Here is a 26,947-nt window from a genome sequence, read left to right on the forward strand (position 1 = left end):
CTTCTCGCATTAGTTACCCACAAGGAGGGCTGTGCCAGCCGCTCTGATGATGAATTCAGAGAGTTTAGGGTGTTTTTCTCCAGAAGCGTTTCAGCTAGCTTGAGCAATTACTACTGATGAATAAGAGTGATCTTAAAACTTCAAGAATTTAATACATCTAATCTCATAGTAGCAATAGTACAGTCATAACACTACTACCTACATATGCTTGACAAAGTATTAAATCAATCTAGCAGAGAACTTCTTGCCACACGGTGATAATGAGATCAGTAGCTTGAATTAGAGATCAAAACCTTCTCCATTAGGTGAGGCAACACACAAATACACTCCCCAAACTTAATCCCCCTAATGCTGATGATAGTGTCACCTGATGACACACAGCATGCATGTGAGCCCACGTACAGTGCAAGTCCTTCTTTCCCTTTGAGGCTTTCCCCCCTGTACCCAAGGCTAATCTCTTGCTTCGCCAGAATTACTGCGGTTGTTCAGGCACCTTGAGGGAAACAAAAAATGGAAGTGAAGAAGGAAGCATGGTGGAAGAGCAGCCAAGCATGCAAAACCTGGTCTCCCTACTGACTTTCAGGCTACAAAATTCATACCAAAGCCCAGAACGAGCCTTATACCCGTGATTCACACAAAAGGACCCCAGAAGGGCTCCACGCAGCAGCCACCTGCCCCAGCCTTGCCATCCCCTGGTACCAAGCACCACGCAGCAGCTCTCAGAGGAAATATCATTCACTGTAATGCAAACTGCTCCCAGATGCAACTTGAGATGAGATGAACCATCTGTAACAAACTAACAAAGTAACTTAAAAATACAAAAATATTCCATGCAAATGGTTCAAAAAGTTTATTGAATATTTAATTTACAAAAATCATATCCCCTCTATGAGGTGTTCTATGCAAAATTGGATAAAATAAACTGCATATAAAACCCAACCCTAGTAATGCAAATACAACACAGAAATGAGACCATGGAAAGGAAAAAAATATATATAATAATGACATACATATGACATTCATTAAGGATTGTCCCAACCATCCAAGAATTGGTTCAACACGATGCCTTCTAAGATACATTATATATTTTACCATTTTGTACAGGTCTTCTATATTCCATTGGTCCAAATTTACAGTTTATAAAAATTCTCTGCATTCTTTCTTAGCTACCATACCAGTTCTGCCATTCCTGTTTTGATCAGAAGGTGGAAACAAACAGTACATACACTTAACATGTGCACTATTAGATGCAACTTACTATCTTTGGTAGGGACTCTAAATCTGCTGTGAAGTCAGCTTTCTAGAATGACAAAAACTTCAGTTTTAGATTTGGCAAAGAACAGGTTTAACTTCATTGTTTAGCAGAATGTTACTGGCAGTTTTTGTAGAACATACAAAAAATACAGTTGTCTCTCGTATGGTTTAAAAATGGAGAATATTTCTATGGGTTTTAAATCAAATTATTTGTATTAATATTCCTCAACTCAAATATGGTTGTATAAAAATGTTACTACTGCACAGCAGGCCTGCCTGTTTTATTGTATGAACAAAGGATGCATTGTACACAGAATGCAACTGCAATTCCATCTTGCCTTTTTTCCTCCTGCTTAAAGCAATGAGACTACTCCTGTAGGTAGTCGCACAGATTTGGATGCCAGTTTCCCTTTGAACAAGTAGGAATTTCACTGAACGACTCAACACTTGTAATTTTTTCAAGTTTTCCTGTGAGAGAGGGGAGGGTGGAACAAAACAAAGATGTGAAGAAATTCAGGATAATCAGTGCTAGAGTGTTTGCAGCCCTCCTCTGGTATTACATGAAGAGGAATAGCAAGATCAGGAGGGGAAAAAAAAAAAATCAATGCAATAGCCAAGAAAGTTCACTTTAAAAGAGAAGGAAAAAGTAACCAGACTGTTTCCTTCATAACACTAATATTCCGTAAATATTGGACAGTACTTGATTAACTGCCATTAGCTGCAACTTTCAAGCATTCTCTTTGCTTTTTCACACACTACCTGGAAAAGAAAAAAAAAGTTATGCCCCTCCCCAGTCCTCCCCACCCCCTTGCTTAGTGGAAATGCAAATAACCTGCATAGCCATGATTTTCTTAGCTGAAAACATTTAGTGGAAGACTAACTAGACTTAAACACTAGGTAAATCTGCTCACTTATGAGTAAAACATGCAATATTATGACAGACAGCTAATCGTCCTCGGAAAGGCCTTTTATGACAATTGCTAATTTGGCAGAGAAGAAATGTTTCCAAATGCATGAAAATCATTTTAAGAGCCTTAGTGAAGAACATTGTAGTTACAATATATTAGCAACTTCTGTGGCATAAACATTTTAAAAAGCATCAGCATAGTATTAAATATAAAAGCAATATGTATATACCCCTCCATCCTCAGAAAAGCATCATGATTTGTAGTGTATTAAGTCAGATTTATTGACTGGGGAATTAAGGCATAACCAGTAGACAATAGTCTCTATTGTCTCAGCTCCACGTAATTCGCTGGAAACAACCCGTATCGGCCTTTGCAGACACCCCTCCACCAGCCATCATCGATCATTTCTATGTTTGTGATGATGTCATCTGGATCAAAGGAGATCTCGTCATCACCCGCTGGAGAGAGAGCAGAAGAGACTCAGTATTTGCAGAGTGGTCCGCACGACCATCTCATCTATCAGCCCACCGTCACTAAAGATAACACGAACACCCATCACCTTCCTCCCTCCCAGCAGGGTGTTTGAAACGGCACGAGGCAATACCAGCCTGTAAAGACACTGCTTCCTCATCCTCAGCACTGACACGGTGCTTGGTTCTTATCCACTGCATTTCTAAGAGCAGCAGTTATTACCTAACACACTGAGGAACCACTTCACTTTCTTGAGCTCTCCCCAGAATTAATCAGAGGAACCTTAAACAATTACACACACCAAGGGTTTAATAAGAGTGTTAGCAATTGGTTAAAAAAGATTTTTAAGCACACACAATTTCTAAAAACAGCGGGTAGTAACTTTCAGAAGTGTCTACATGCTACTGCTAAATATCTATACTGCTAACTATCCTCTTGTTAAACATTCCTAATTCCTCATATCTTCATTTCATACGCCACTACAAGAAATTACAAGATGGAAGGAAAAGGAAAAACAAAGCTTGTTTTATCTTTCAAAAAACAGTATTCAAAAACAAGTTTAAGAACAAGAGCTTTGCTTACCAGCCTGATAATCATAAAGGGCTATGGCTGTGATTCCAAGTTCATTTTCATATTCATCATAAGCATTTTCTTCTAAGGGGAGAGAGAAAGAAAAGAAACAAATTAAAAGCATAAAGCATTCTACCTATCACCCCAAATTCTTTTCTGTGGCATTCCTCCTTTCATTCTACTGCTAATCCACACAGGAAGCAGGAAATTATGCAGATTTTGAGCAGTGCTGACGTACCTTCTGAAATGGACTTTTTTTTTTCCTAATCGCACACAATTAAAGCCTGACAGGAAGTGTTCACAACTAGACATTTAATACAGTATAAAATAAAAATTATTAGCTTTATAGCACTTAAAAAAGTGGCAGAACAACAACTGAGCCCAAGATAAGCATGTAAGAGACTATTTAACATAAATTGTTAGGTGTGCATGTTTGGGGGTGTGTGTGAATTGGTCTGTTCAGAATTTCCACATTCTTGTATCAGAGCAAGCAGGATTTTAGTAACCAGAAGAGCTGAGAAAAACAGTAATTCAGAAGAACTATATTCTTTCAGTGCCATTAGTTTTGAACATCCTTACTGCACTCCCTCATAAGCATGGAACACACTATATCAATTTCACAGTCCAAGAATCGTTGACAGGATTTTTTGCTTGCTAGGCCAGCATTGGTTTAACACACATCTAAACTCAATCACTATGCTTTTTTTCTGAAGTTGAATTGCATTACACAGGGTGAAAATGGTTACTCTTCAGTTCCTGTTTGAACCGATAAGCTAGAAAGCACTGTAATTATTCCTACATCATCTCACAGAAGTTAAGTAATTTCAATTCTGCTCTAGCCACATCTGCATCCCCTAACTAAAGTTTGTTGCTGGGGTATCTACAAAGTCTCATGAGACAACAACTTCAGAAAATGAGGGTAGTGTGATATCAGCACAACTATTTATTAACTTGTTGCCCAAGGAAGTCAGTCTTCATCTTAAAAGGTTTCTTTCACATGAGAAATGGACACTCTACCTGCTTGGTAGTGGTCTCCTGCCCCAGCCACTTCATAGACCGTCTCGGGTTCATATTCTGCCTCTCGCTGACTCACTGCTTCTTGGTAGTCTGACTCTGCAGCTTTGTAGCCGGGCTCTGGCTCCTGCGCAGCTGAGTACTTTGTGCTGGAGTTCTTGTAGGCAGACTCTGTATCATACGAAACTGCATCCTGCAGAAACAATCAGAGAGGGTTGTCCAGATTTTGTAAAGAGGTTCCTACACTTAGGATCAAAAATGAGGCACTGATAGTGACGTTAACAAACCTCATAGACTGGGCTTGAGGGTGCCTTCTGTTCAGCTGGCTGTGTGGTAGGAGATGGTGGTGGAGTCTGTTTTTTGGCTTTAGCTTGCTCCTTAATTGAAGAGAAAGAAAAGCTTCAGTGCAGTTTAATCACTGTTTGATGAAAGAAATAAACCCTCCAATAACAGAGATAAACAACACATTTTGAAATAAACTGAAGTGAGAAGGGAGCAGAACGGGCCTGGATTGCCTCCATCATTAGACCTGCCTGGGGGTTTAGACTCGCTGTAACAGGAAAGCCTCAGCAATACTGCAAAGCAGCAGAGGAAAAAAAATGAAGAAACAAAAACTGCAAAGTACGTATGGATACATGAGTTTAAAAACAGAGTACCCAATGTTCTTTGGCATACTTCCACAGGAGCTGCAGGGTTTCTGTGTTCAATATATTCATTCTGTTCATTAGCTGATTGGGCCTCATGTACCATTTTAGCATAAGTTTAGAGAACCTGAAGCCCCCATGTTCTAATTATACAACTGATATATTGTCCTTGATGAGAAACGATCCTGTAAGCTCTTGCAGGTCTGCCAAAAGCCTGCCAAAGCAAAAGACTGAATAGCTCGTACAAAATTAAATCCTATATGCTGACAATGAGGGGTTCAAACGTTCAGAAGAGTTCCATGTGGTAGAAATAAAAGCAGTATTGCTATTGTATTCTGCAACACAAAGAGCATGAATATGAATCAACCATTCTGGCACTCCAGCACTTCACACTGCGCCATCCCACCTGTGAATTGGAGGGCAGAACCACAATTATCATTAAGAAGCCATTCATTGGGAAACTGGCAAACTGTACCCAAAAAAACACAACATTGGTTGCATAATTTTATAAAAAGTTTATATTTCAAGACTGTCAGCTAACTATTTCATTTTGCCTCTCTTTACCACAGAGGAAAAGAAGTCAGTGTACCTAGAGCCAAACCTTATTCTTTTTTTGTAGAAAAGAACTGAAAATACAATTTATGGGAGACTGTGCTCTCCATTTGTTTAGGTTCATCAAGCCACAACTCTCCAGAGGATTCTAAGGAGAAATCACAGACCAGAGATGAAGTGGGAGGACTTTATCACCAAAATAAATAAATAAATAAAAACCTTCCTTTTCTTTGTTTTTCACAGCTTAGAAAAAAATACATCAAACAAAGAAAGCAAAATGTGTCCTGAGAACAGAGACAGCTTTGAAGACCAATTCAAAGCTTATGCTGTGCTTTCTGAAAAAAGTCTGTCCAGATGCCCTTCCTCACTTTAACTGCTGTACTACAGATGAAAAAAACATTAGCAAACCATCTATATAACTCAAACCTAACTTTGGGGACAAACTAACTAGCATCAATCCATTAACAAAGGGAAGCACTGTATAATGAATAATTATTGAATAATTTGTCCCACGAACTGAGTCTCTGCAATCTCGACTGCTGTTTAAGACAAGCACAGCATAATTGCCATAAGGCATTTAAATTGTACGGTCCACCTCAGGCTGCCTCAGAGCTGGGTTTCTTCCACAAGGAAATGCTCCATGTGCAACAGCATCTTGCATTGTTCTCTAGCTAAATCATGAGGCACTCGTCGATTGGTAACAGCAGTTGAAGAAGAGCTCCCTGAACACCACTTGCCTATGCGACATATGTGAAGAGCAAAAAAGAAAAAGGATTACCAGTAAACAGGATTCTTGAAGGAATGCGGCCCATATGTACATTCCCATTGTGGGAGGGCGTGTGCCCACATACTTTCTTAAAGTGAGAGAACTTTCTGTCTGTGCAAGGAAGTTCTCTTAAAGAAATAGCTTGCTTAAGTCAAAGCCCCCCACCCCTTCACAGCAGCTGTGGCTGGTGCACTTGCATCCCTCCCCTTTTCATGCTCAGCTTGAGTGTGGGGCAGCACAGCCAGCATCATTTCAGCTTCCCCTTAACCTCATCCTCCCTCCCTCAGTGCCCAGAGAACCACACAATTAACCAGGGAGATGTTCAGTCTGGAAGAGCATTAATCATCTGGTTATGGTGAAATTTAAATACCAGCTTTGGAAAAAACTTCAAATGTGTCCAGGCAACAGAATCTTTGATGTAGCACAAGAAAAATCAAGCATAACGGCTTGAATTTAACCCACACTTACAGCAAAAATAACAGTATAGGCAGAAAGCCATTTTGAGAGAGAAAGGAAAAGGAAGAAAAAGACAACAGTTCACTGACTCATGAGAACCTGTGCTACTACATTTAAACCCTTCTGGAGAACTGTTTCCTCAGCAGGAAGAAATCTCAATGAAAAAGCTGAAATGGGAAGCAAGAGCCCAAATTCACCACCCTCAATCCACAGATCTTACTTATGAGCACATTGATCACGCAAAATGAACAGCAAGAGAGCTAATGGAAAGGCTGAACTTCCCACACTCTTTCCAGACTACGAATCTGATAAAATGAAAGGGGAGATGGACCAATGAGAATACTACGCAGAAAGCCTGGCTTTCTGGCACACACATCTCCTCCTTACTGATTAAAAGAATGACTTTAACTAGGTTGGAATAGGAGTAGTCTCTGAGTAATAGGAGTAATCTCTGAGAGCGATTCAGCATCCATAGCACAATGAGGATTATGTCAGGTTCGAGTGAGTGAGACAGAAATTGTTACACAGATCAGCTCGAGAGAACTGAAGAAGTCCCTGAAAGGCAAAGGCAGCCCAATACCGAAAGGCACAGGTTAACACCAGTATGATGGAAGCTAGCAGCATGTTGTCCTGCCTTACTCTAAGCAAAACGCTTGGCAACAGAGGCACCTCGAGAAGTGCACGAACCAGTCCATTTGGCCAGTCTCAGGACTGTGCCTGAGAGCGAGCCTGGACACAAAGCTTCTCTCAAAAAGAAACATCAATACTTTCTATAGCAGCTATGCAACTTTTAAGAAAACTCCCACGGCCACCAGAACAGATTTCCCACTTCTTGCTGAGGACTGCAACACAGCCCATCTAACAGAGCTAAAGGACCAACACGTGAACATCAGAGTCCCGTTCTCCCCTCATCCAACACTTCAGGCAACTGCCACCTTGAGTGAAAAGAGAACATCTCCTAAACCATATCATGCAGTCATCACCTCATAAGCAAAGCAGGAAAGCTCTGTTCTTGAACTAAGCCCTGATCTCCAGAACACTGGTATGTAGCTGCTGCTCCTCCTCATGAAAATGCAGCCATGGTGCAACAGAATTACACAGCATTTTCTAAACCTAGAGGAAGGAATACACTGATTTCCCTACTCTTCAAGCCAGAGGGAACATGAAGGGCATTCCTCTGAAGACATGACTGCCACCATATAGAGGACCTCCGTGCATCTTTAGGAACAGCAACCTGCTTGTAGCAAAAGTGCAGAGCAAAACTGAACATAATGTACAAAAAATAAAGAAATAACAGTCCCCAGTTATGAGTGTTGTCTAGCCACTACCTTTAGTATCTTGGAGACGACCTACGAAGATTCAGACAGGCTAACTGAAAAGACCTAAAACCACCAGCCACCTTGTCTGAGAACTAAGCAAAAGTAGCGATGATGGAATGTGGTTATTGCCAGATGAAAGCACACGCCTTAGAGAGAAAAATTAAAGAGGAGGATGAATGCTGAGAAAGTCCTTTTTTCTTAGGGGCTGGTACTTCTTAACAATTCTCAGCTGGAAGCAAGGGCTTTCCAAGGTGATCTCATGGACACAGAAAAGCCTTGTTAACAACACAACACTTGTGACATCCATCAGCCTGCTTCATAGTTCTTCCTTACCTGGATAACTGTATAAGTACCTACTAAATTAAATCCTGCAAGGCTAACAATGCCGCTGCAAGTCACAAACCATAACATTATCCAGATCCAATGTGCTGGCAGAAGACAAGTGAAAAGACAAGCGAGATCAGGGAGTATAGTGACAGGACAAGCATAATAACTCTAAACTAAAAGAGGGGAGATTTAGATTAGATATTAGGAAGAAATTCTTTATTATGAGTGTGGTGAGGCACTGGAATAGGTTGCCCCAAGAAGCTGTGGTTGCCCCATCCCTGGAGGTGTTCAAGGCCTGCTTGGATGGGGCTTTGGGCAACCTGGTCTAGTGGAAAGTGTCCCTCCCCACGGCAGGGGGGTTGGAACTAGGTGATCCTTAAGGGTCACTTCCAACCCAAACCATTCTGTGATTCTATGATCTCTTGAAGGAAAAGTGAAGCTGCACTTTCAAGAGCAATGTTGAAACTTCATGGTTGTCTCCAGGCTGTGTCCAAAAAGAGCATTCATACCATGGAATGGACCCCAGAGCTAACAGACTACAGCTCTCTGACTAGAGCTGCAGTGTTGGTGGGAAGGACAAGGGCTGGGGAGGATGAGGAGTGAAAACCACATTGTTAGGGAAACAACCAGATGCTAGACCTAGATATTGGTGATATGTACGCTTAAACACACTGAAGCACGCTGGAAACAGCGGACAGTAGTTCAGGAGCACTGACAGCCTGGCGATAGAGGAGCTGTAGAGCTACCAGCTCAACAGCTGTACCAGAAGAAAGTGGTGACACACGCTGATGGCATTTTGCTATGGCTTTCAACACTGAGGCATTCAACTTTTCTCACCTAAAGAGCTCCCACAACAACTGTCCAAGACTGGACTTATCTCGGCTTCACTGCTCTGGGGATAGGGCAACCAAGGGACTCTCCTCAAGGCAAATGTTCAACTTGTCTCAGTGCCAGAGGCCGGTGCCAATGATGAGAATGACACAGAGCAGTCCAAGCTGACTAATGCTCAAAGTGGTGCCCCAGAACAGGCTTGCTGACCTTATCAAAAGAAAAGACTGACTTCTCAACTTCAGCTCTTTCTCTCCTCCTCTCATGGCTTTATGAAAGTGGCAGGTGGTGTGTTAATGGTGTAACAGGTTTTTCTCCAAGACAGTAAAGAAACCCAAACAGTGGCTGGGGGAAGGTATTAAAAGTTTACAAAGTACACAAGGATGAAAGGCAGCATTAGAAAAAAATCACACAAAGATGAACTCCCATTCGTCTTGTGATAAATGTATGCAATGAACATATGCTTGCACTGTGCATCTTGAAGCCATAAGGCAAAAGAGGACATAAACTGAAAGAAGAAAGAAAAAAAGCAGCCATCACTTTGGTTGGAGAGATGTGATTCATTCTATAAAGCTAGAATTCGCCCCTTTTCAAACAGAAGTCAAAAGGGAGTTAGCAGCTTTCAAAGGTCAAACTACACACACAATACACAAGCCATGCTGTTTCAGCACAGCAAAACTACAGAGCTGTTTCAGAAGCAGCACTGGTCTGCTCACCTGTGAACAGCAGAGCTGAGAAGCCAACCAATGAACGGAGCAAGGTTAACTAGACATTTTGTTTGGTACAGTTAGTTTCCTGCTTTTGTGGGACTATACAACTGCTTTGCTGGCATAGGGAGTAACATGGCTCAAGACTGCTGATAAACAGACTAACTGAGGATGACAGTTTTTGCTGTGCAACTCCCCAAACACTATATGCTTTTCATCAGGATCTGTTCCATCTCCCAGATGGTTATTACTTGTGACACTATTAGCACCAGTTGGAGCACGTTAATTGAGCAGTGCTGCTTACAGGTTGGCTGTTAAGTCTCAGTGTGCATGGACGGCTACGTAGCATTTACCTGGCTTTTAAGACTACTATTTTTTGTGCACTCTTTAGTCTTCCCTACTATAGACTGGTATCTGTGAAACAAAAAGTGAAGCAGAAGAAGAAAAGAGACTACTCTTATGCCAATAGCAGTTGCTTTCCAGTCCCTACCACAAGAGTAACAGGGCGTGCAAGTATGATGCCATGAAATCAGAATAACAGAGTAGGTCCACAGGGGAAACTGCCACAGAGGGTCTGGACAGACTGTGACAGCAGCTTGCATGAAAGCTTAGAGCTGCAAATAGCAGGCCCTCAGCATTACTGATGCTAAGGCACCTCAGGCATTGTGTAAGAAAGCAAACGAACTAGACATGAAGGACGAGTCCTTCCACCTAGCAGTAGAATTTCACCAAACATGCAAATTCTATGAAGCAGGTAAGACGTATTTTCTGACTAAACATCTCCTGGAATTATTTTGCATATGAGTAAGACACAAACCACTACATTTTTAAGCATGTCGATGCTAAAATGTCATTTTCTTAATTCCCAAACTAAGATTTGATTAACCTTTGGAAGATTATTTTCCCTCACCTCATGGGTGTGGCACACCAACAGATGATACCACCTCAATTTTCAACAATATCGATTCCAAAAAGAACAGCATCACTAACTATCAAACTACTATCAAACTTCTTGAATGAACACTCATGAGGCCTGCAGGGGACCATTGTATCTCCTCTTACAAAGCCCTTGATGCCCATGGGAATCTGGTATTACCAAAAGGCAGAAGTACAGTACAGATAAATTAGGACAAGAGCAGACTACAGAGATTAGCACCCAAGACTAGCTTACTTATTTTTGAGTAGGCTAAATACCAAAATTATATACACTTAAGTGTTACTCCATCGCCATATCTGATGTCTGATATAGATATGGCGCATGTTGATAGATGGTTGGTACTGTAAACAGGTGAAGCACAGGCAGAAATACACGCACACACACAAAAGAGAGCTTTATAACCTAGCTGGAAAGAAAGAAAATGTCTTTTCTTAAGAGTCTCTTTTCACCCAACTGTACATGAAACACACTTGAAATGCTATCCGAAAGAGATTTGAATCCTACTGACCTCCAGTTTCCTCCGAGCCTCCTCCTGTTCTTGTTTCTCCCTGGCCATTCTTTGTGCTCTCTCAGCTTCTGCCTTCCTTCGGTCTTCTTGTTCTTTTTCCTTGGCTAGGTTTTCAAAGTTAGCTCGGATGCTGCTTGTTTTATTAGCAACTGTGACATTAAAAGAAAAAAAGAAAAGTCAGTCAAATGTTGTTCAAGGTTCTGAATAATGGTAGCCTGGAATGAGTTTATGGTACAAATTTTAGCAAAGAAAAAAAACAAAACACAGAAAAACCTCTAACAGGAAGAGGGAGACAGTAGCGGAGGTTGCTAGAGACCTGCAAATACAACGGTTCCCTCTAGATGATTCTTACACATCACAGCTGCATCAACAATAGCAATCTGGACTTCTGAACATTATCAACTCCAGAGAACGGATTTGGGGACAGTGCCTTACCAGCTTCTATTGGCTTGGTTTTCTGATATGTTGATGATGGTTTCTCAATATCTTCAAAAGTTGCTGCATTCTATCCGCAAGGAGGAAAAAATTACATTAACAAAACACAAATTCATGAAGACATTCAGACAGCTTCAGTGTGTGATGTACTTTTTTTTTTCGTATCGCCCCTACAGCTTTTTTCACAACACCAAAATAAAATCAGGAAGAATCAAAACTTGACAAATGGAATAATTATTTCTGTAAATCAAACTACTTTGAGTTATTCTTCAGGGACAGACCTAAATACATTAAAATCCTACTAATTAAAAAGAAAATGTAGTTTATGAACAGATGACTCATCAGAACTGAAAGTGAGACAACATCTTAAACATTTATTGTGTATATGCTGATGTTCTAATCCATACAGTGAAAGATTTCTACCAAGGTAAAAGCAGCCAGTTCTCTTATGTAAGAAGATACTGTTAAATCAGAAGGAACGTTTTGAAAACAACATGCAAAATATGAGGTTTTTGTTTGGTTGTTTTTTCAAATGAATGGTCTCGAGTCCTGCAGCCGCAAGGGAAAAAGAATCCTATTGACTTTCAAATTCTTCTACTGTCTCACTTTAAAATGTCTTATATGAAGCTGAGAGTACACGTTCATTAGGCAAATCTCAGTGTGAACTTCTTAATTTTCTAGCTTTTTCAATTTAAAAATGGAAAAGTAGAAAGGACTTATGAGCTGCCCTATCTTTTACTGTTACAGTATACTGAAACAAATTCTCATATAGAGAAGTGGGCAAAGTTGGTAAATACCTGACACTTATTTTAACCAGTCCATTAAAAGGATCAAAGGATCACAGAATCATGCTCATTTGCCTTATAAAGATTTGGAAAATCACAGAATAATTCTAATGATATACTGAAGAAGCATCCAGAAATAGAAAGCTGAACACTACAGATCTAACTATACTATTTTTTATCCCTACAGGCTATTTAAGTCACGGCTGTTTTAAGTAACTTACCTTATCCATCCGATCTTTCTGTACGCCATACTTCCCACCAAATCCTTTTGAATAATCTAAAAGCAGGATAAAAAGATCAGAGTGGGGAGTTTTTTGTCCATCTTTCTGCCAAACGCAAATAGCCATTTCAAGTGCAAATAGCCATCTCAGCTGCATGCAAAGATACAGTGACAGCCGCCAAAGAAAATGCAACTTGTTTTTTGATGCAGGAAGGATACATAACCGCAAGAGCCTTCAGGTACACCAGCAGATGAGAGACTGGGGGCCACATGCATTCTTTGAGAAAACATTAAGCTGAGGACTGATAAGGTATCAAGCAAGGAATAAGGGATGAGCCCTTCTAATGCATCACTTCTGTAACACAGCCTTTCACAGCAACAATTCTTAGCCCTCTGCAGAAATCATATAACCTAAAGCCACTTCTCTTTCCTTAAGGAGTGACATCCAGTCTTCAGTGACCACAGAGGTTTTATTTTATTTTTTTTTCTCCTTAACTTGGTAAATTCTATGAATGGCAGAAAAATGTAACAAATTTCTTGTTCAGGTGGATTTGGTCATGATACCTAACTGATGAATACTAACGTCATTGGTAATAACTACTGCTACACATATGGAAAGAGGCAGTTCCACAAGACAGCACGAGTCTGCGACAGCTCACCACCATGTAAATGGGGTGGCCCTGCTGCTCTGTACCACCTGTGAGCTGCACACTCCTGCTCTCACCTGATGCTGACTCTAGTGCTTGTTATGCTCCAGAAGCAATTTAATTCACTAGTGGCATAAAAAGAAAAAAAAAATCCTGACAAGAGTGACTTTCTGATGTTTCCAGTGAAAGAACCTCAAAGAAAATTTTTCTTCTACTTAAAGAAATGTGCGACTAGCACCAGAGCCAGTGCAACAGAAGAAGCAAGAGTGTGTGGCTGGAAAAACAGCACTTTCTGGTGGCACCGAGCTGCTGAACTGTCTGTAGGAACATGCCCTTAGACTCTGTAAATGAACAGACTTTTCTGTTGTGTTTTCCCTAAAACACAATTACAATTACTACTTCTCCTCACAGTCCGAAAACCACTTGGGTCCCCTAACCAGTTATTTTAGTGTTTTTACTTGGGGTCTGCTAAGGCACGTCTGACACTCAAAGTTTGAATTTGTGTCACTATAGCACAGGAAAATACTGACTATCAGAATGAACAACCTCATTCTCTTCAGCTTTGTATGTATTTTCAGCCAGAATAAATATACTACACTTACATTTTCCTGATCCAGACTTCTCACTTTAAGATAACGGAAAACCAGGAATTCATGGTTTGTACCCCAACTATTTCACAATGAATAAAGAGAGCATTATAACAGTATTTGCTCACCCAAGAACCACAAACATTCCCTACTTCTTGTTTTAAAGACTACAATCATTTTTAAATGATCTTGCCACAATCCATTGCTTGTTAAGGGTTACATGCATGGTCCTGATCTGAATATTTTTCCACCAATTTATCCAGGCAAAGTTTCACATTTAGACCCTAGAACTGGTAAGAACGTCATTAACATCATACTAATAAATATGTCGTTATTATCACTAAATGCATAATGTTTTAGAGCTGTTAACTAAACATTGGATATCGTTTCCTGAATACAGGCTTGTTTCATGTAACATTTTAAGAATAAAATGGAAGAACATTGCTAGATCATGTAGGAACAGAAGCGCAAGAAAGTGTCTGCACATTACTAGCATTGATCTACTTAGACAACTATTTAAGACTGTGTGAGAAGTGGCTGCACTGTTAAGAAAGTAACAAGTGAAAACGGTGCCTTGTTGAGATTCATGCTTGGCTAGTTTCTCCTTGTATTCAAACCCCACAGCAGATGGGTCCTGCCTTTCTGTCTGTACACCAAATTTCCCTCCGAAACCACTCTTATAGTCTGAAAAAGCCACATGTAATACATTAAAAACAAAAGGAGGAAAATAAAAAAGTTTAGTCAGAGACACTCAAAATAATTTTTGCAATATTTCTCAGTTACCAATAATTTTGAATGGTGAAAAAATTCGCAATAGTCTTTTGTACAAGTAAATTCAGAAGTTTCCACTTGAGACTAGGAGGAGGTCAACATGATTTATCAGACATAGGAACACCATTCTGAAGTCACCAAAAACCATCACTTCTCAACATTTCTCATACAAACAGCATAATGCACTTGCATTTGATCAACATTCTGAACACAAACACACACATAGTATATATACCAAAACAAAACAAGATACAAGAGGATCAACAGTTAAGGATGAAGCGAGCTTCTTTTCATCAGCATGGTTAACATTTGTATGCTACAGATCTGACTTTTTAAAGAGGTGGTTAGATAGGGCCCACGGAGACTACCCTTCAGATATTCCTAAACAGTACTGTTTAATGGAAGAAGCAATATCCCTGCTGCTACACAGCTTGAGGAAAAGAAAGCTCTCAGCTAAGAGCTATGATCATTCCCTACTGCTGCCTTACAACAGGCATTTTAATAAATGATATAAAATGAGGGCACAAGAAACAGGGCTTCAGGTAATCTTCTCACAACAAATCTGCAGGAACATCCAGCAAAACAATATTCTGAGGATCACTTTTAACGTAAGACATTTTAGCTTAATTAACGTAATTAAGTTAAGAGTGGTGGCAGGCAGCTAGCAATAGCTGATTTGGAACTTTTCTTCTGGGTACCAATCTTTCATGGGAATAGATATCTTGCAGGCAACGAGAAAGGACAGCATTAAATACTACATCTCCCCTGCAAGGAAACAGGGGTATACACAACCAAAGACACAAAAAGGAAGATTATTTGTGAAGATCCTCAAGGAAAGTACAAAGTAATCGCTAATTTGTGATTTATATGAATGAACTGAAAAAGGAAAAAATAATCCAGACTACCTGCAAAATTGTAAGGCTTCTCCAGTGAGAACTTAGCACTAAGTTTGAACTTTCAGGGACTTGTTATCGGATGTGTTTAACCTGCTTTGAAGACACCAGTTCAACTAATACACAGCAACAGTTTGAACACAGAAGAAGGAGATTCCTGTTAGCACTGTAAGACTGTAGCTAAAGATACCAAGGGAAGGAGGGTTCACACAGGGATGAGAAAAGTGGGTATTAGAGAAGGTAGAAAGAATGGCTAAGAATCTTGAACTGATATACCTTTCTGGGATTCATGCAGTTGCACTTTCTCCTGGTGATCCCAGCCAAGTGCACATTTGTCTTGTCTGTCTGTCTGCACACCAAACTTGCCTCCAAACCCCTTCACATAATCTGTATGCATGAAGTTTCAGAAAACATTATTGCAGTTTATGATTGTAAACAGTATTTAGAAAAAAAGGGTAATGTGGCAGATACGTTACTGGATAAGCTGCCCTTTCATTAATAGTTTCACTCTTTTTCCCCTGCTACACTACCTCAGCCAAGGGAAAGGAGACATCCATTCAGTAACTCTAGGACCACAATGCAAAGAAGCACCACAAATTGAGTGTTGATTACAGCACTCAGACTCGATGTTCAGAGACTTGAAGAATCTGATGTGCTTTCCATCTAGACCCATATACCTCACAGATATATATGCACAATACAGATATATAAATAATGAAGGATTTGATACTGTCTCTGAAGACCATAGATGTGTGCAGTTACACAATTACTTCAATAACATCCATATGGACATAAGGTCCCTTGGAAATCACAATGTGAAACTCAGGGACAGTTTCCAATGCCTTCCTTTACATCTAAGGGAAGTAGAAATCTACATACACAAAATGCAAACACACATTTACCACCACCAACAACAAAAAAAAAATTACGTTTTCCTATGTTGGAAAGTCTGATTGTTTTGAACCGGTATTCTTAAATAAGATAATAAAAACCTTTCTGTGATTCATGTTTTTCCGTTTTGCCTTGATATTCAAAGCCAACAGCACTTTTGTCCACTTTGTCCTTGTCAACACCATATTTACCACCAAAGCCCTTGGAATAATCTAGAGATAAGAGTGAAGAGTTTTGTTTGTAAGTGTTCAACAACAAAATGTTACCTTGACAAACTGTGATAATCAGATCTGCTAACATTAAATTACGTATTAAAAGAAGCACTGACATCGCTGGTTAATTTCGATTCAGGACACCAAAATCATAAATTCTTCAGAATACATTCTCTCAGGAAGGAAAATAAAATGGCATCACATGTAGTTCAACTACAGGGTGATGTTGGCAATTCTGGCTACTGACTCCTTGAAAAACTTTTTAAGACACTTATAGCAAAGTGAACTTCAAGAACCATGTCAGCAACAGCCTGTATGCTTTTAAATAAACAACCGCTTTTTCTCTCTAGCATTTTTAGAGTACAAATATTTCTTTGAGATAAACAGAAAACAGATGGCAAAAATGTCAAAATTTTTCAATAAAATACTTGATTTTTTGATCAGATATGCCTGGAAACCTGATTAGCAACCCAATATTAACTCCAAACACTACCAATTCTGATAAATGCTTTATTCTACCAACAGCTGACTCTTTTAGAAACACTCCTCGGTTGTGGTTAAACTGCTTACTGTCTCAGGTATTTTAATCTACAGCTTTTCAAAAGAAGTTTTAAAAAACTCTAGACCTACATGCCCTGCTTCTGAAATAATGGCAGTTGGATCATCACTTAATACCAGTTAGAAACTAGGTTTTAGGTTTCTTTTTCGGAAGTCAAAGTTTTTAGCAACATAAATTTTATAGTGTTAATTTTCAACAGGCTGGGAGTGCAACAGATGAAATTAAAAAAACAAAGCATTTTACAACACTGCCTGTCATGAATGCCTGCCACATCAGGGTATGAATCTATCAACATATGCATCTACTCACCCTTCTGTGATTCATGTTTCTCGGTTTTACCCTGGTAATCAAATCCCACTGCACTCTTGTCCACCCTGTCAGCTTGTACTCCATACTTTCCACCAAAACCACTTGAGTAGTCTGTATGGAGTAAAAAACAAAAATGAAATAAAGCAGCTTTCAATAGAATCGTATCCTAGCCATTAGTGGAAAAAAAAAAATAAACACCACGGTTACTTCAGAACTGAAATGTTACCCTTTAGCACACACAATTAAGTTTAAACACTGAAAGTAAGGTGTGCAATGGTCCTATAGTTTATTATGCTTCCTCTAAAATCTAATGCTATTTCCAGTAGGGTGCAACACAGCAAAGAACAATTCCCAACCTCTCTAAAACATCCCTGAACACCACTTCTACAAGAAGAACAAGACTCACAATGACACAGTATTTCATTGTATTAAAACTCTACTGACTTATGCAATAGCTTTGAAATTCATTATTTCATCTCCTCTTTCACGCAAATCCCTCAACACCTGATTCACTGGTAATGACATGTTGAGGCTTTACTAAACAAGGCCCTTCACAAGCAATAAGAGAATGAAGATCTATTTTACCTATTTTTTGAATAACATGTATTAAAAAGGGTTTTTGGTGTGCAAAGTTAACCACTTTACCTTTTTGGGAGGCATGCTTCTCAGTTTTTCCCTGGTATTCAAACCCAACAGCTGACTGGAAGAGAAATAAAAATGCACGTGACAAAGTCAGATATTAGTAGAAAAACTGCTTTCATGGCAGTGGACAAACAGCACAGAAAGTTCTTGCATCTTTCCAAACTGTTCTGACCCTTTTGATCGGAGCATAAATACCTACTTAAAACTTACAGGCCATATTCATTTACATGATAGTCAAGTGCATTTTTTTTGTTTGTTTTGTCATCCCTTGCCAAAACAAATTGTCCTAGCAAGATACTCTTGTCTTGCCAAGTTCAGCAATTTAGCACAACAGAAATTCAGCACAAGACAAATTCAGCATTTCCGCACAAGGGTTGTTACACAGTCGTGGAACAGCAAGCCAGTTATCCTGCGCAGTAGTTCACGTTGCAGTACAAGACAAACCATCCCCAAGTCCTTCCTTCTGTAACAGTTACATTGATTTTTTTTTTCCTCTCCAAAAGAGCACAGTGTAGCTGAAGTACAGATTTTAATATCTCTTTTCAGTTTTCTTTTCAACTCTACTCAATGTCCCATGAGGGCTTTTGTTTTGCTTTAAACAGAAATTTCTCTCTGTAACAGTCCGTGATAGCTTACTGCTAAACTTCAAATATATCAGGAAGAACAGACCACACCAGCACTTTAAGGTATTGGAATTTTTCAGCTGTGTGTACAAGCTGATAAACTCAATGACTTCAAGTAGCTGCAGTACCAGAAGAAATTGCTTACCTGGTCAACTCTATCAGTTTGTACTCCAAACTTGCCTCCAAACCCTTTCACAGAATCCACTTGGGAGCAATGCTTAGAAAGCTTCGATTGATATTCATGCCCAACAGCTGACTAAAAGAAATTGGAAAGTTCAGAAACAGGCAGCAGTTCTGTCCAGTTCTGTATGTAAGAGAAAACATGGCACCAAGTGATCTGAGGATAAGCTTCCTTACAAACCTGCGCCGCTTCCTGCTGAAACTGCCTTCCTTGTGAATCACAACTCACTTGAGCAGGCTTTACGAGGCTGTCACCATGCCACCCATACAGCCCGAGCACGGGAAGCGCCAAGAAGGAGTCGGGCAGAAATGACTGTATTTCATGAAGACTGTTTTACACCCTGATTTTTTAACTTCAAACCACAGGCATGAAAAACAGAATGATATAGGCAAAATCTAGATGGTGCCATGCCAAATTTAAAACAAGGATTAGTTCTGGATTAAATATGCAGCCTTGTACTTAGGCACATAGCTACGGGTCTGTTTGAGCTGATAACAGATTGCAACCAAGCACAGCTGCGCTAGGTTTTCTGCTGACATTGCTTTAGGGAAGCACCTTGATCTTCTGCCTACATCAAATTTACACGTCTACTCTCTGTACTTTCTCTTCACTTGCAAAAAGGCATCACAGAGTGAAGCAGCACGTCCACGGCAGGACAGAGCTAGCCCTGCCACAGCCATCCCAGCTCTGCAGCCTCCTGTTTGTGGCTGGAACATGAGCTCAACACAGCAACCCGAGGAGCAGAACCCGTGCTGTCGCTGGCTTCGGGTAGGACAAGGGGATACGTAATTACACACCTGAAAGTACATCCTTCCATGCTCACATGTGACACTTTCCAGTGTTACGTTAACCTAGTCCTAGGGCACCTCCGAGATGCTGGCACCGGCAGTAAAGCCAAGCACCATGCAGGGTGCTGCACAGTGTGCCAAGATGTTCCCTCCTGTCCAGTGCCAAAACGGAGCACCAGCCACAGCAGCTTGCCATTTGCCACTTTAATCTGACGTCCCAGGCTGAGAAGAGAAGACCTCACACCCCGCCGCACGTGGACTGCTGCCAGATGAATGCCAGGCCTGGCCCAACGCTGTGCTGGCACAGCACGGCACGGCAGCTTCCAGCACCCAGCCCCTGTCTTTCATGAGATCGGCGTGCACCGCTGTGGCAGCGCCCTGCAAACGCTGCCCCATGCTCAGACCTCTGAGCAATGAGAAACTGCTTGTCTTGTGGCAGCACCAGGCAGCTGGAGCAAGGAGAATTAATCTGATGATGCAAGGTGTCTAAAAACCATATGCAACTTGAGGGGGAGATGATTTTACACTATTTGCGTTGTTCTTTTTTTTTTTAAGCAAAATATTACTGTGTATAACAGCTGAGTGGCTGCCAGGTAACAAGGATGTCACTAATAGTGCATTATCTTAACTTATGAGCCATATAAAAGCCCCTTTCTTTTCCTGACTGATGCAGTCATACTCGTGTTTATTTTGCAGTTGTTCTGTGGTAGAATAACTGTTAAATGTGATGGAAAATGCTCCCATCTCCCTTTCTTCTTCCCTTCACCCACTAAATCTATGGAAGACATGAAGCTCTGAAAATCCTACATTTTATGTGATCCCTCGTTTTATCAAATTGAGGTAGGTAAGGTTAAGAATGCTTTCTTTACGTGACACCTGAAAAAAGAAAATTCCTTCCTCCATTTCATTAAATATCAAGCTTTATAACATATCCCTTTTTAGAAAAAATATTTAGAAAAATAAAGATTTTTCTTCATAAACTGTATTTCAGAGTAAATGGCCCTTCTAATTCCTCAGTACAATACTCTGCTACATTTTAAATCAGTTATGGGGGCCTGGCATACGGAATTAGATAGTTGTTCATTTTAGGACAGGGTCAGGGTTTTGTCCTAAAAACACCATGACCAATGCCACAGTAACTCATTTATTTCAGCCGGGTCAAGCCTTAACACTCGTATAAGGCCTTCCCTTAGAGGCAACATTCTTATGATGAGTTTTGGGAACTACGGTTACAAGTAAGAAAGCTTCATTTATTAAAAATAAATTATGAATGCCTCCCACTACCAATATCTGAGTGATATTGGTAGCGGGAGGACACAACCATCAAATTTTTCCTGACGATTATTTTTGGCCTACAGGAAACATCACTTTTGTTTCTTTTTTTTTATTTTTCCCATGAACACAGGTGAGGGACAAACCACTGACACCAGAGAACTACGCAGCTGCTGAACAGGCCTAATTATTGAATTCGGTCAGCAATTCCTTTCCCAGACTCACAGTTAGGTTAGTCTATTTTAAAGGCCCACTGAGAATTATGCTGCAATTTACCCTGGAATATGGCAATCCAGTAGGAATTTAAGGCTGTCACATTACTAGAAACACAGAAAGTAAATTAAGTAGGAAAACAAAATCGTTCTTATTCAGGAGACAGTGTGGTTCTCATTTTAACTAAATACGTGAGAGTAACTAGCCAGAATTTGATAAGACTGTCTAATTACCACACGGCTAATGGAATTACCTTAAGAGTTACCATTACCTTTGTTAATATAGTGTATCTCAGCCATCAGGTCCTTATGTAAAGCATTATCATCTGACTGAAGTACAATGACTTTTTTTTGACTTTTTTTAAATACTTGGATTACTTGTCACTGTTCACGCTTTATCACTGCTTAAGAGAGCTACCCTCTAATTTAAAAGAAACAGCACACCCTTTTCTTCACTCTTTGGCAACCTCAATATGCATAGAAGAGCTGGCACAGTATTGAAATTAAAAAAAAAATGCTAGATTTATTCATGCATGAAGTACTTTCTTAATTTAGAAAAATACATTTAGAAACTTGAATCTTGACTGCAAGGGAATCCACCCATGATGTAAGAAAGCAGACTTGCTCTAAAGACAGTGCAAGCGTCAAACACACACATGTGGAGCCATGGCACATCCCAGAACTTCCTCTCATCATTCAGATTCCTTATCTGCCTCCTGAAACGCTTGTCCCTAGTACTTTATATGTTTTAGTTCAGTTCTTCCTGTAGTAGAATTTTCACTTAAATAAGGAAGAGAACATGATGTTCCGACAGATTTGGGTGGTAGTGGTCATAAGTGGTCTTGTTATACCATTACAAGGCAGATGAGCCATGGCTCTATGTAACTTACGCTGTGATCTGAGCTTCTATGTCTGTGATTCTGGCAAAGTTGGAACAAGAGACTTTGCCTTCAACAAGCTTAACTCACGTGTGTAGTCATGCTGATCACAGGCACGGCAAGACAAAGCTTACAATATCATCTCAGGAAAGCATGCATACTTACTTTATCCATGCGATCTTGTTCAACACCGAATTTCCCTCCATAGCCATGAGAAGCTTTTGGTCCTGTTTCAAGCTCCTTTTCTTTGAGGTTCTGGTGTTCTTGGAACACATTCTCTCTCAGCTGATGAATACTTTAAAGACAGATAATTAAACAGCAAGTTTTGCTAAGAAAGTTTCAGAAGATAACTTCAAAAAGATGCAAAATAAAACGTAAGATGGTATTTTAAAAGTTGGAAAACTTGTATTTTTGAAGCCCTTCCCATTTTTCCAGTGCACAGAGCACTTCCTCACATCCTGAGAATCAGAATTTATTCCACTGCAGAACATTCTCTGAAAAAAAAATGAAAGCATTGGTTTTAAGACTTTAACATAGAAGATTTTGCTATATGAAAAACCTTACAATGAATTACCTTGAACTTATAAGTGCCTCAAATATATTTTCTTCTCATATCCTAATTTAAATTCTTCCCAACACTTTTTTATTTAGATGGCAACTTTTCAGAATAGGGATCATCTCTTATCATACAGTCCCTATGGTAACAAGACTCTGATTCCAAATGAGCATTTTGGACATAACTGTAACACAAAATAAGGATGCAAAGAGACATTCACTTCTTCCCCAAGTTCTCCTGCAATATGCAGGAACCGAAGTTGCAGTAGTGCAAGCTATACACAAGGACAAGCCCAGATGGTTTTCCATACCTTAAAATGCTTCCCACTTGAATTTAAAGCTTCCTCAGACACAACTCAGCCAGTAGGTGTCATCACTGCTCTCCAAAGAATGCAGAGCATAACTGAGCCCAGAAGCAAGCCACACAGCTCAGTCTTCCTCCACTTGCAACACTGATGGTATTTGTTCTCAGCATTACATCAGGAGGCTTGGCGCCCCAGAAATACACAAGCAAAACCAAACGACCACAAACCACAGTCATGGACTTTAAAACAGCTTTAGGAAATCTGTGATTTAGGAAGTTAAGAAAAGTCTTGGACACTTTTTGTAAAGAGTATGAGATTCAGATGATAGACTATTTGTCTCACATAGCCTTTATAATGCGTTCATTTATTATTTTTTATTTTTAATCTGTCAAAGGAGTTCATTTGTTAATTTACCAGAATTTTTATGAGTTTGGTAGCAGTTTTCTAAACAAAGCCTGAGAACTAAGAGACTGAACCCTCCCTTAAAATGTCAAATGTAGCTCCTCAGAACACCCAATGCAATCTTCTCTGCGGCAGTATTGGCTCCCGCACCCAAAAATAACATAGAAACTTTCCAGACACAAAGAGGCAGGAAGAACAACACTGCCAGTTAAAAATCAAGATTTAAGAGTCCCTACATCATAATTCTGATTTTAATTTCCAATCTGAAGATACTGGCATATATGAAAGATCAGCAATCTGGCAAATAATGAGTCTTCTACAGACAGTCTTGTTTTAATTATGAAGATACAAGTAACTGAGAACACGAATTGATTAAAAGTTGCCTGGGATTGTGACTACTAATAAATTTAAAAGAGAGCTGCTTTACTTGATGTGCTCTTGATGGCCGGATCCTTTCACAGTTTTAGCCCCCCAGCGCTGTTCTTTCTCACTCACATCATTCTGCGAAGGACACATAAAAAGAGTTAAAAACCCAAAGACACCACTAATTATCTGCACTTCAGAGTTCACAGCAAAACCCGTCAGAAGTTGGCAAGATTGAAGAGTTAGAAAACCAACTATTTCCGCCTCCACTTCTTTTCTGCTGCAAGCCCTGTGCATTTCCCACTGCTGACATGCACGGAGCACTTCCTGTACCAAGAAGCTGCTGCTCCGAATCGCTTCCATACAGAAGCGATCGGTTCAAATCACTTCCATACAGACTTCCCTGCAGCACCCGGGCCAGACAAGATAGCTTTATTCACCCCACACAGAAAATCCTAATTCTCCCTCCCTCCAGGAGCATGCTCCCATCAGTTGATCTTGCTTAGATATAACCCCCTTTCCTGAAGAATCACTCTTTAATGTGTTATGTTACACAGTTCCAATAAATAGATGAAATTTGAAAGCCGTACCACAAAATCAGGATCCGTCTCCCAGTCATCAGCTCCATCGTCCTGACTGACAGAAATGGTGTGCCCTGCAGTAGCCTTCCACATCTGCAACACCACAGAAGAAGCACTGTCACGCTCCAGTTACATGGAAACTCATTTTATGTTCTGTACAAGCTATTGGGAACTTTGGATTATGTCTCCATCAAAGTACAAGAACTGTCATTGGCTCTCAGGTTGTCTTCTCAAGCCGGTTTGAACAACCACCACCCTTAATTTTCCTATTGGCGCTGCAAAAAGGTTAGGAGTAATCGCTGATGTGATTTTAAAGAGACCAAGGAAGTTTTTCCCTGACCAAATCAACATGTGCCTTTTCTACATCTGTTAGTGTCACATTTTAAACTTCTGCATTTAAAGACTTGTGCTCAAGCAGGTCTCCGTGTCAATGCCCACTCCTGAGGAATGCTCCAATTCTAGACCCCGTGCATATACTCAAGGCATAGCAATAGCTGTTTTTTCCCCAGCTGTTAGTAATGATGAGCATGATATTGTTCACTAGGCAGCATAACCTCCATGTGTTTCCTCTGATGTGTAATGAGTTTCAGGATTAAGAAAGATGTCCAAACCATTTTAAGAAGTTGTGCGCAATCTAGACACTAGTCTGGTTGCCTGCAACAACATGGTATATGTGTTAGTGCATTTCGTAGATAATCCCTTGTGAAACGTACACATACTCAGTGGCCCGTCTGACTTTCAGCAGAAATGGAGGGTGAGAGCTGGCGTACTGACAGCCGGAAGCAAAACTGGTTAAAAAAAAGGCAGGCAGTAACATCCAGAAACAGCAGTCAGCAATTCAGTGGCTAATGATTTGGGGTATCTCACTTTCTGGAAACCTTATACCCTGCAGAGTATCAAGTTAGACACTTTAATTAACATTTCTGAACGTGACCAGTGAACAGAACATCTGACCTGCCTGGTGCTAGTGCCTGCATTTCATAGCCCTCGTTCTAGAAAAATTAAACATGGATATACTTCTAGAAAGCAAAACAAAAACAACAAAAAGCGTCCTTTTTTTCCCAGCTTTTTCAGGTATCACACCATTAGAGTACAGATCTTTAACATTCTCTCATTCTGTCTGCTTACCTTTTTGTTTTCGATTAAGAATAGTTTATAAGGATTGTTAGCATGGACTCTTTCATTCACACAAGCATAATCCAGAAGGCGGAATGGAAATTCCCTTTTAAATACATAACTAATAATCCATGATAAGGGTTATAGAGCAAAAAAACGCCGCTTCCTCTACAGCCTAACAGAATAAACCAACAAACCAGTCGTATGGAGCACTTCAGAAATCCCAGAACAATGGCAACTGAAAAATAAGCAAACCCAAGGTAGCAAACTACAGGCTGGTCTGGAAGGAGGGTGTAAAAGTAGAGCAGATGACAAAACAGCGGGAGGTTTCCCTTCTGCTTAGGATATTCTCTGTCTAAAGCCTTTTCTCATGCTATCGTGTCTCAGGTTCTCCTACTCTTTTAGTTTGCCATACAGCCATCACTAAAAACAAATTTCTTACCAAAAAAGTGTTGGAAAGGAGAACCGAAGCAGCTCAGTAATGAAACTGGGTGTGAGGTCCAACTTCTCGCTCACAACCAAATGCAAATTTACGGTCACTGCTTCAAGGGACAGCTTGTACCCTCAGTCCATGCCATACACAGCAAGTTACCTGTGCTCGATTCCCGAACGTCAGGGGCTGAATTACGTGTATACACACACACGGTGACTTCACCTACCCAGCTGGATGCAAGGCGAATGCTCTTCCCCAAGTACACAGTTAAATCACTTCCTTTTTTTTTTCCCTTTTGTGCGTTCAGCTGTGCTCAGGTATTTAAAAGCACAAAGGCTAGATCCTTAAGGCTGGATTTCTCTGCTTCCTCCTTGGCCTCTTGCAAACAATAACCAAGAAAGGAAGGTTTCGCACGCACATCCTTACAAAATCCCGACTCCGCCACGTTTCTCCCCGGCTCGGCCCCGGCCCCGACGAGCAGGGGCAGGGCAGCCAGCACAGACCCCGATGGCCGCCTGGGCGCTGGCGGCAGCTCGGAGCAGCACCGTGAGCTGTTAATGAGTCACCGGCTCACACGGGCAAACCCCTGAAGGAATAAAACCGACAGGACGCCGCGGCTCCGGCGGACCCAGGCTAACCGCACGCCGTGGGCTCCAGCAGCTCCGTGCGGCCGGGCGAGCCGCCGCCTCCCGCCCCGAGGCCCCGGGGACCCCGAGGAGCGCGGCCCCGCGGGGCCTCTGTGCGCGGGGGCGCCCGGGCCCGCGGCCCACAGCCCACAGCCCGCAGCCCCGCCGCGACGCCCCCCGCTGCCCCCGCTCCCGGGCGGCCGGCGGCGAGACGCGACCCGCCCGGCCCGGCCCGGCGCTTACGCTGGTGGCCGCCGGCTCCGCGGCTGCTTCCCGGGCGGACGGCGGCGGCGATTTCCGCTTCTCCCGAGCTCCCACTTCCTCTTCCCGCACGGCGGGGCGGCTCCAGGTGGGAGATGGCCGCCCCGGCCCGCCCCGCCCCGCCGAGCGCCCTCCCCTC

General features: G+C 41.0%; 1 protein-coding gene across 5 annotated transcripts; it reads right to left on the bottom strand.

The window, feature by feature from the left end:
- Positions 1 to 835: 835 nt before the first annotated feature.
- On the bottom strand, positions 836 to 26,947 carry CTTN (cortactin). Of its 5 annotated transcripts, XM_080592863.1 has the most exons (17): positions 26,791 to 26,947; positions 24,382 to 24,465; positions 23,856 to 23,929; positions 22,332 to 22,461; positions 18,981 to 19,091; positions 18,216 to 18,270; positions 17,571 to 17,681; positions 16,592 to 16,702; positions 15,876 to 15,986; positions 14,509 to 14,619; positions 12,703 to 12,758; positions 11,697 to 11,766; positions 11,262 to 11,410; positions 4,505 to 4,594; positions 4,221 to 4,410; positions 3,216 to 3,287; positions 836 to 2,620 (listed from the first exon to the last, which is right to left on the bottom strand). In XM_080592863.1, exons 2-17 carry the CDS (start codon positions 24,463 to 24,465, stop codon positions 2,484 to 2,486), a joined length of 1,662 nt encoding a protein of 553 aa, XP_080448989.1. In that variant the 5' UTR covers positions 26,791 to 26,947; the 3' UTR covers positions 836 to 2,483. The 5 variants fall into 5 exon arrangements, with proteins under 5 accessions (XP_080448989.1, XP_080448991.1, XP_080448990.1 ...); XM_080592865.1 differs by lacking the exon at positions 16,592 to 16,702; XM_080592864.1 differs by lacking the exon at positions 14,509 to 14,619.

The sequence above is a fragment of the Anser brachyrhynchus genome (genome assembly GCF_964034855.1).
Source record: "Anser brachyrhynchus genome assembly, chromosome: 5".
NCBI lineage: Eukaryota > Metazoa > Chordata > Aves > Anseriformes > Anatidae > Anser > Anser brachyrhynchus.

Bases quoted from the DNA above. Each gene is read 5' to 3' on its own strand.
- CTTN (XM_080592863.1), bottom strand. From the start codon at position 24,465: ATGTGGAAGGCTACTGCAGGGCACACCATTTCTGTCAGTCAGGACGAT. The intron at 16,703-17,570 runs GTGAGTAGATGC...TCTTATCTCTAG, and splicing joins GAAACATGAATCACAGAAGG to ATTATTCCAAGGGCTTTGGT. The intron at 2,621-3,215 runs GTAAGCAAAGCT...CTCTCTCTCCAG, and splicing joins CCTTTATGATTATCAGGCTG to CGGGTGATGACGAGATCTCC.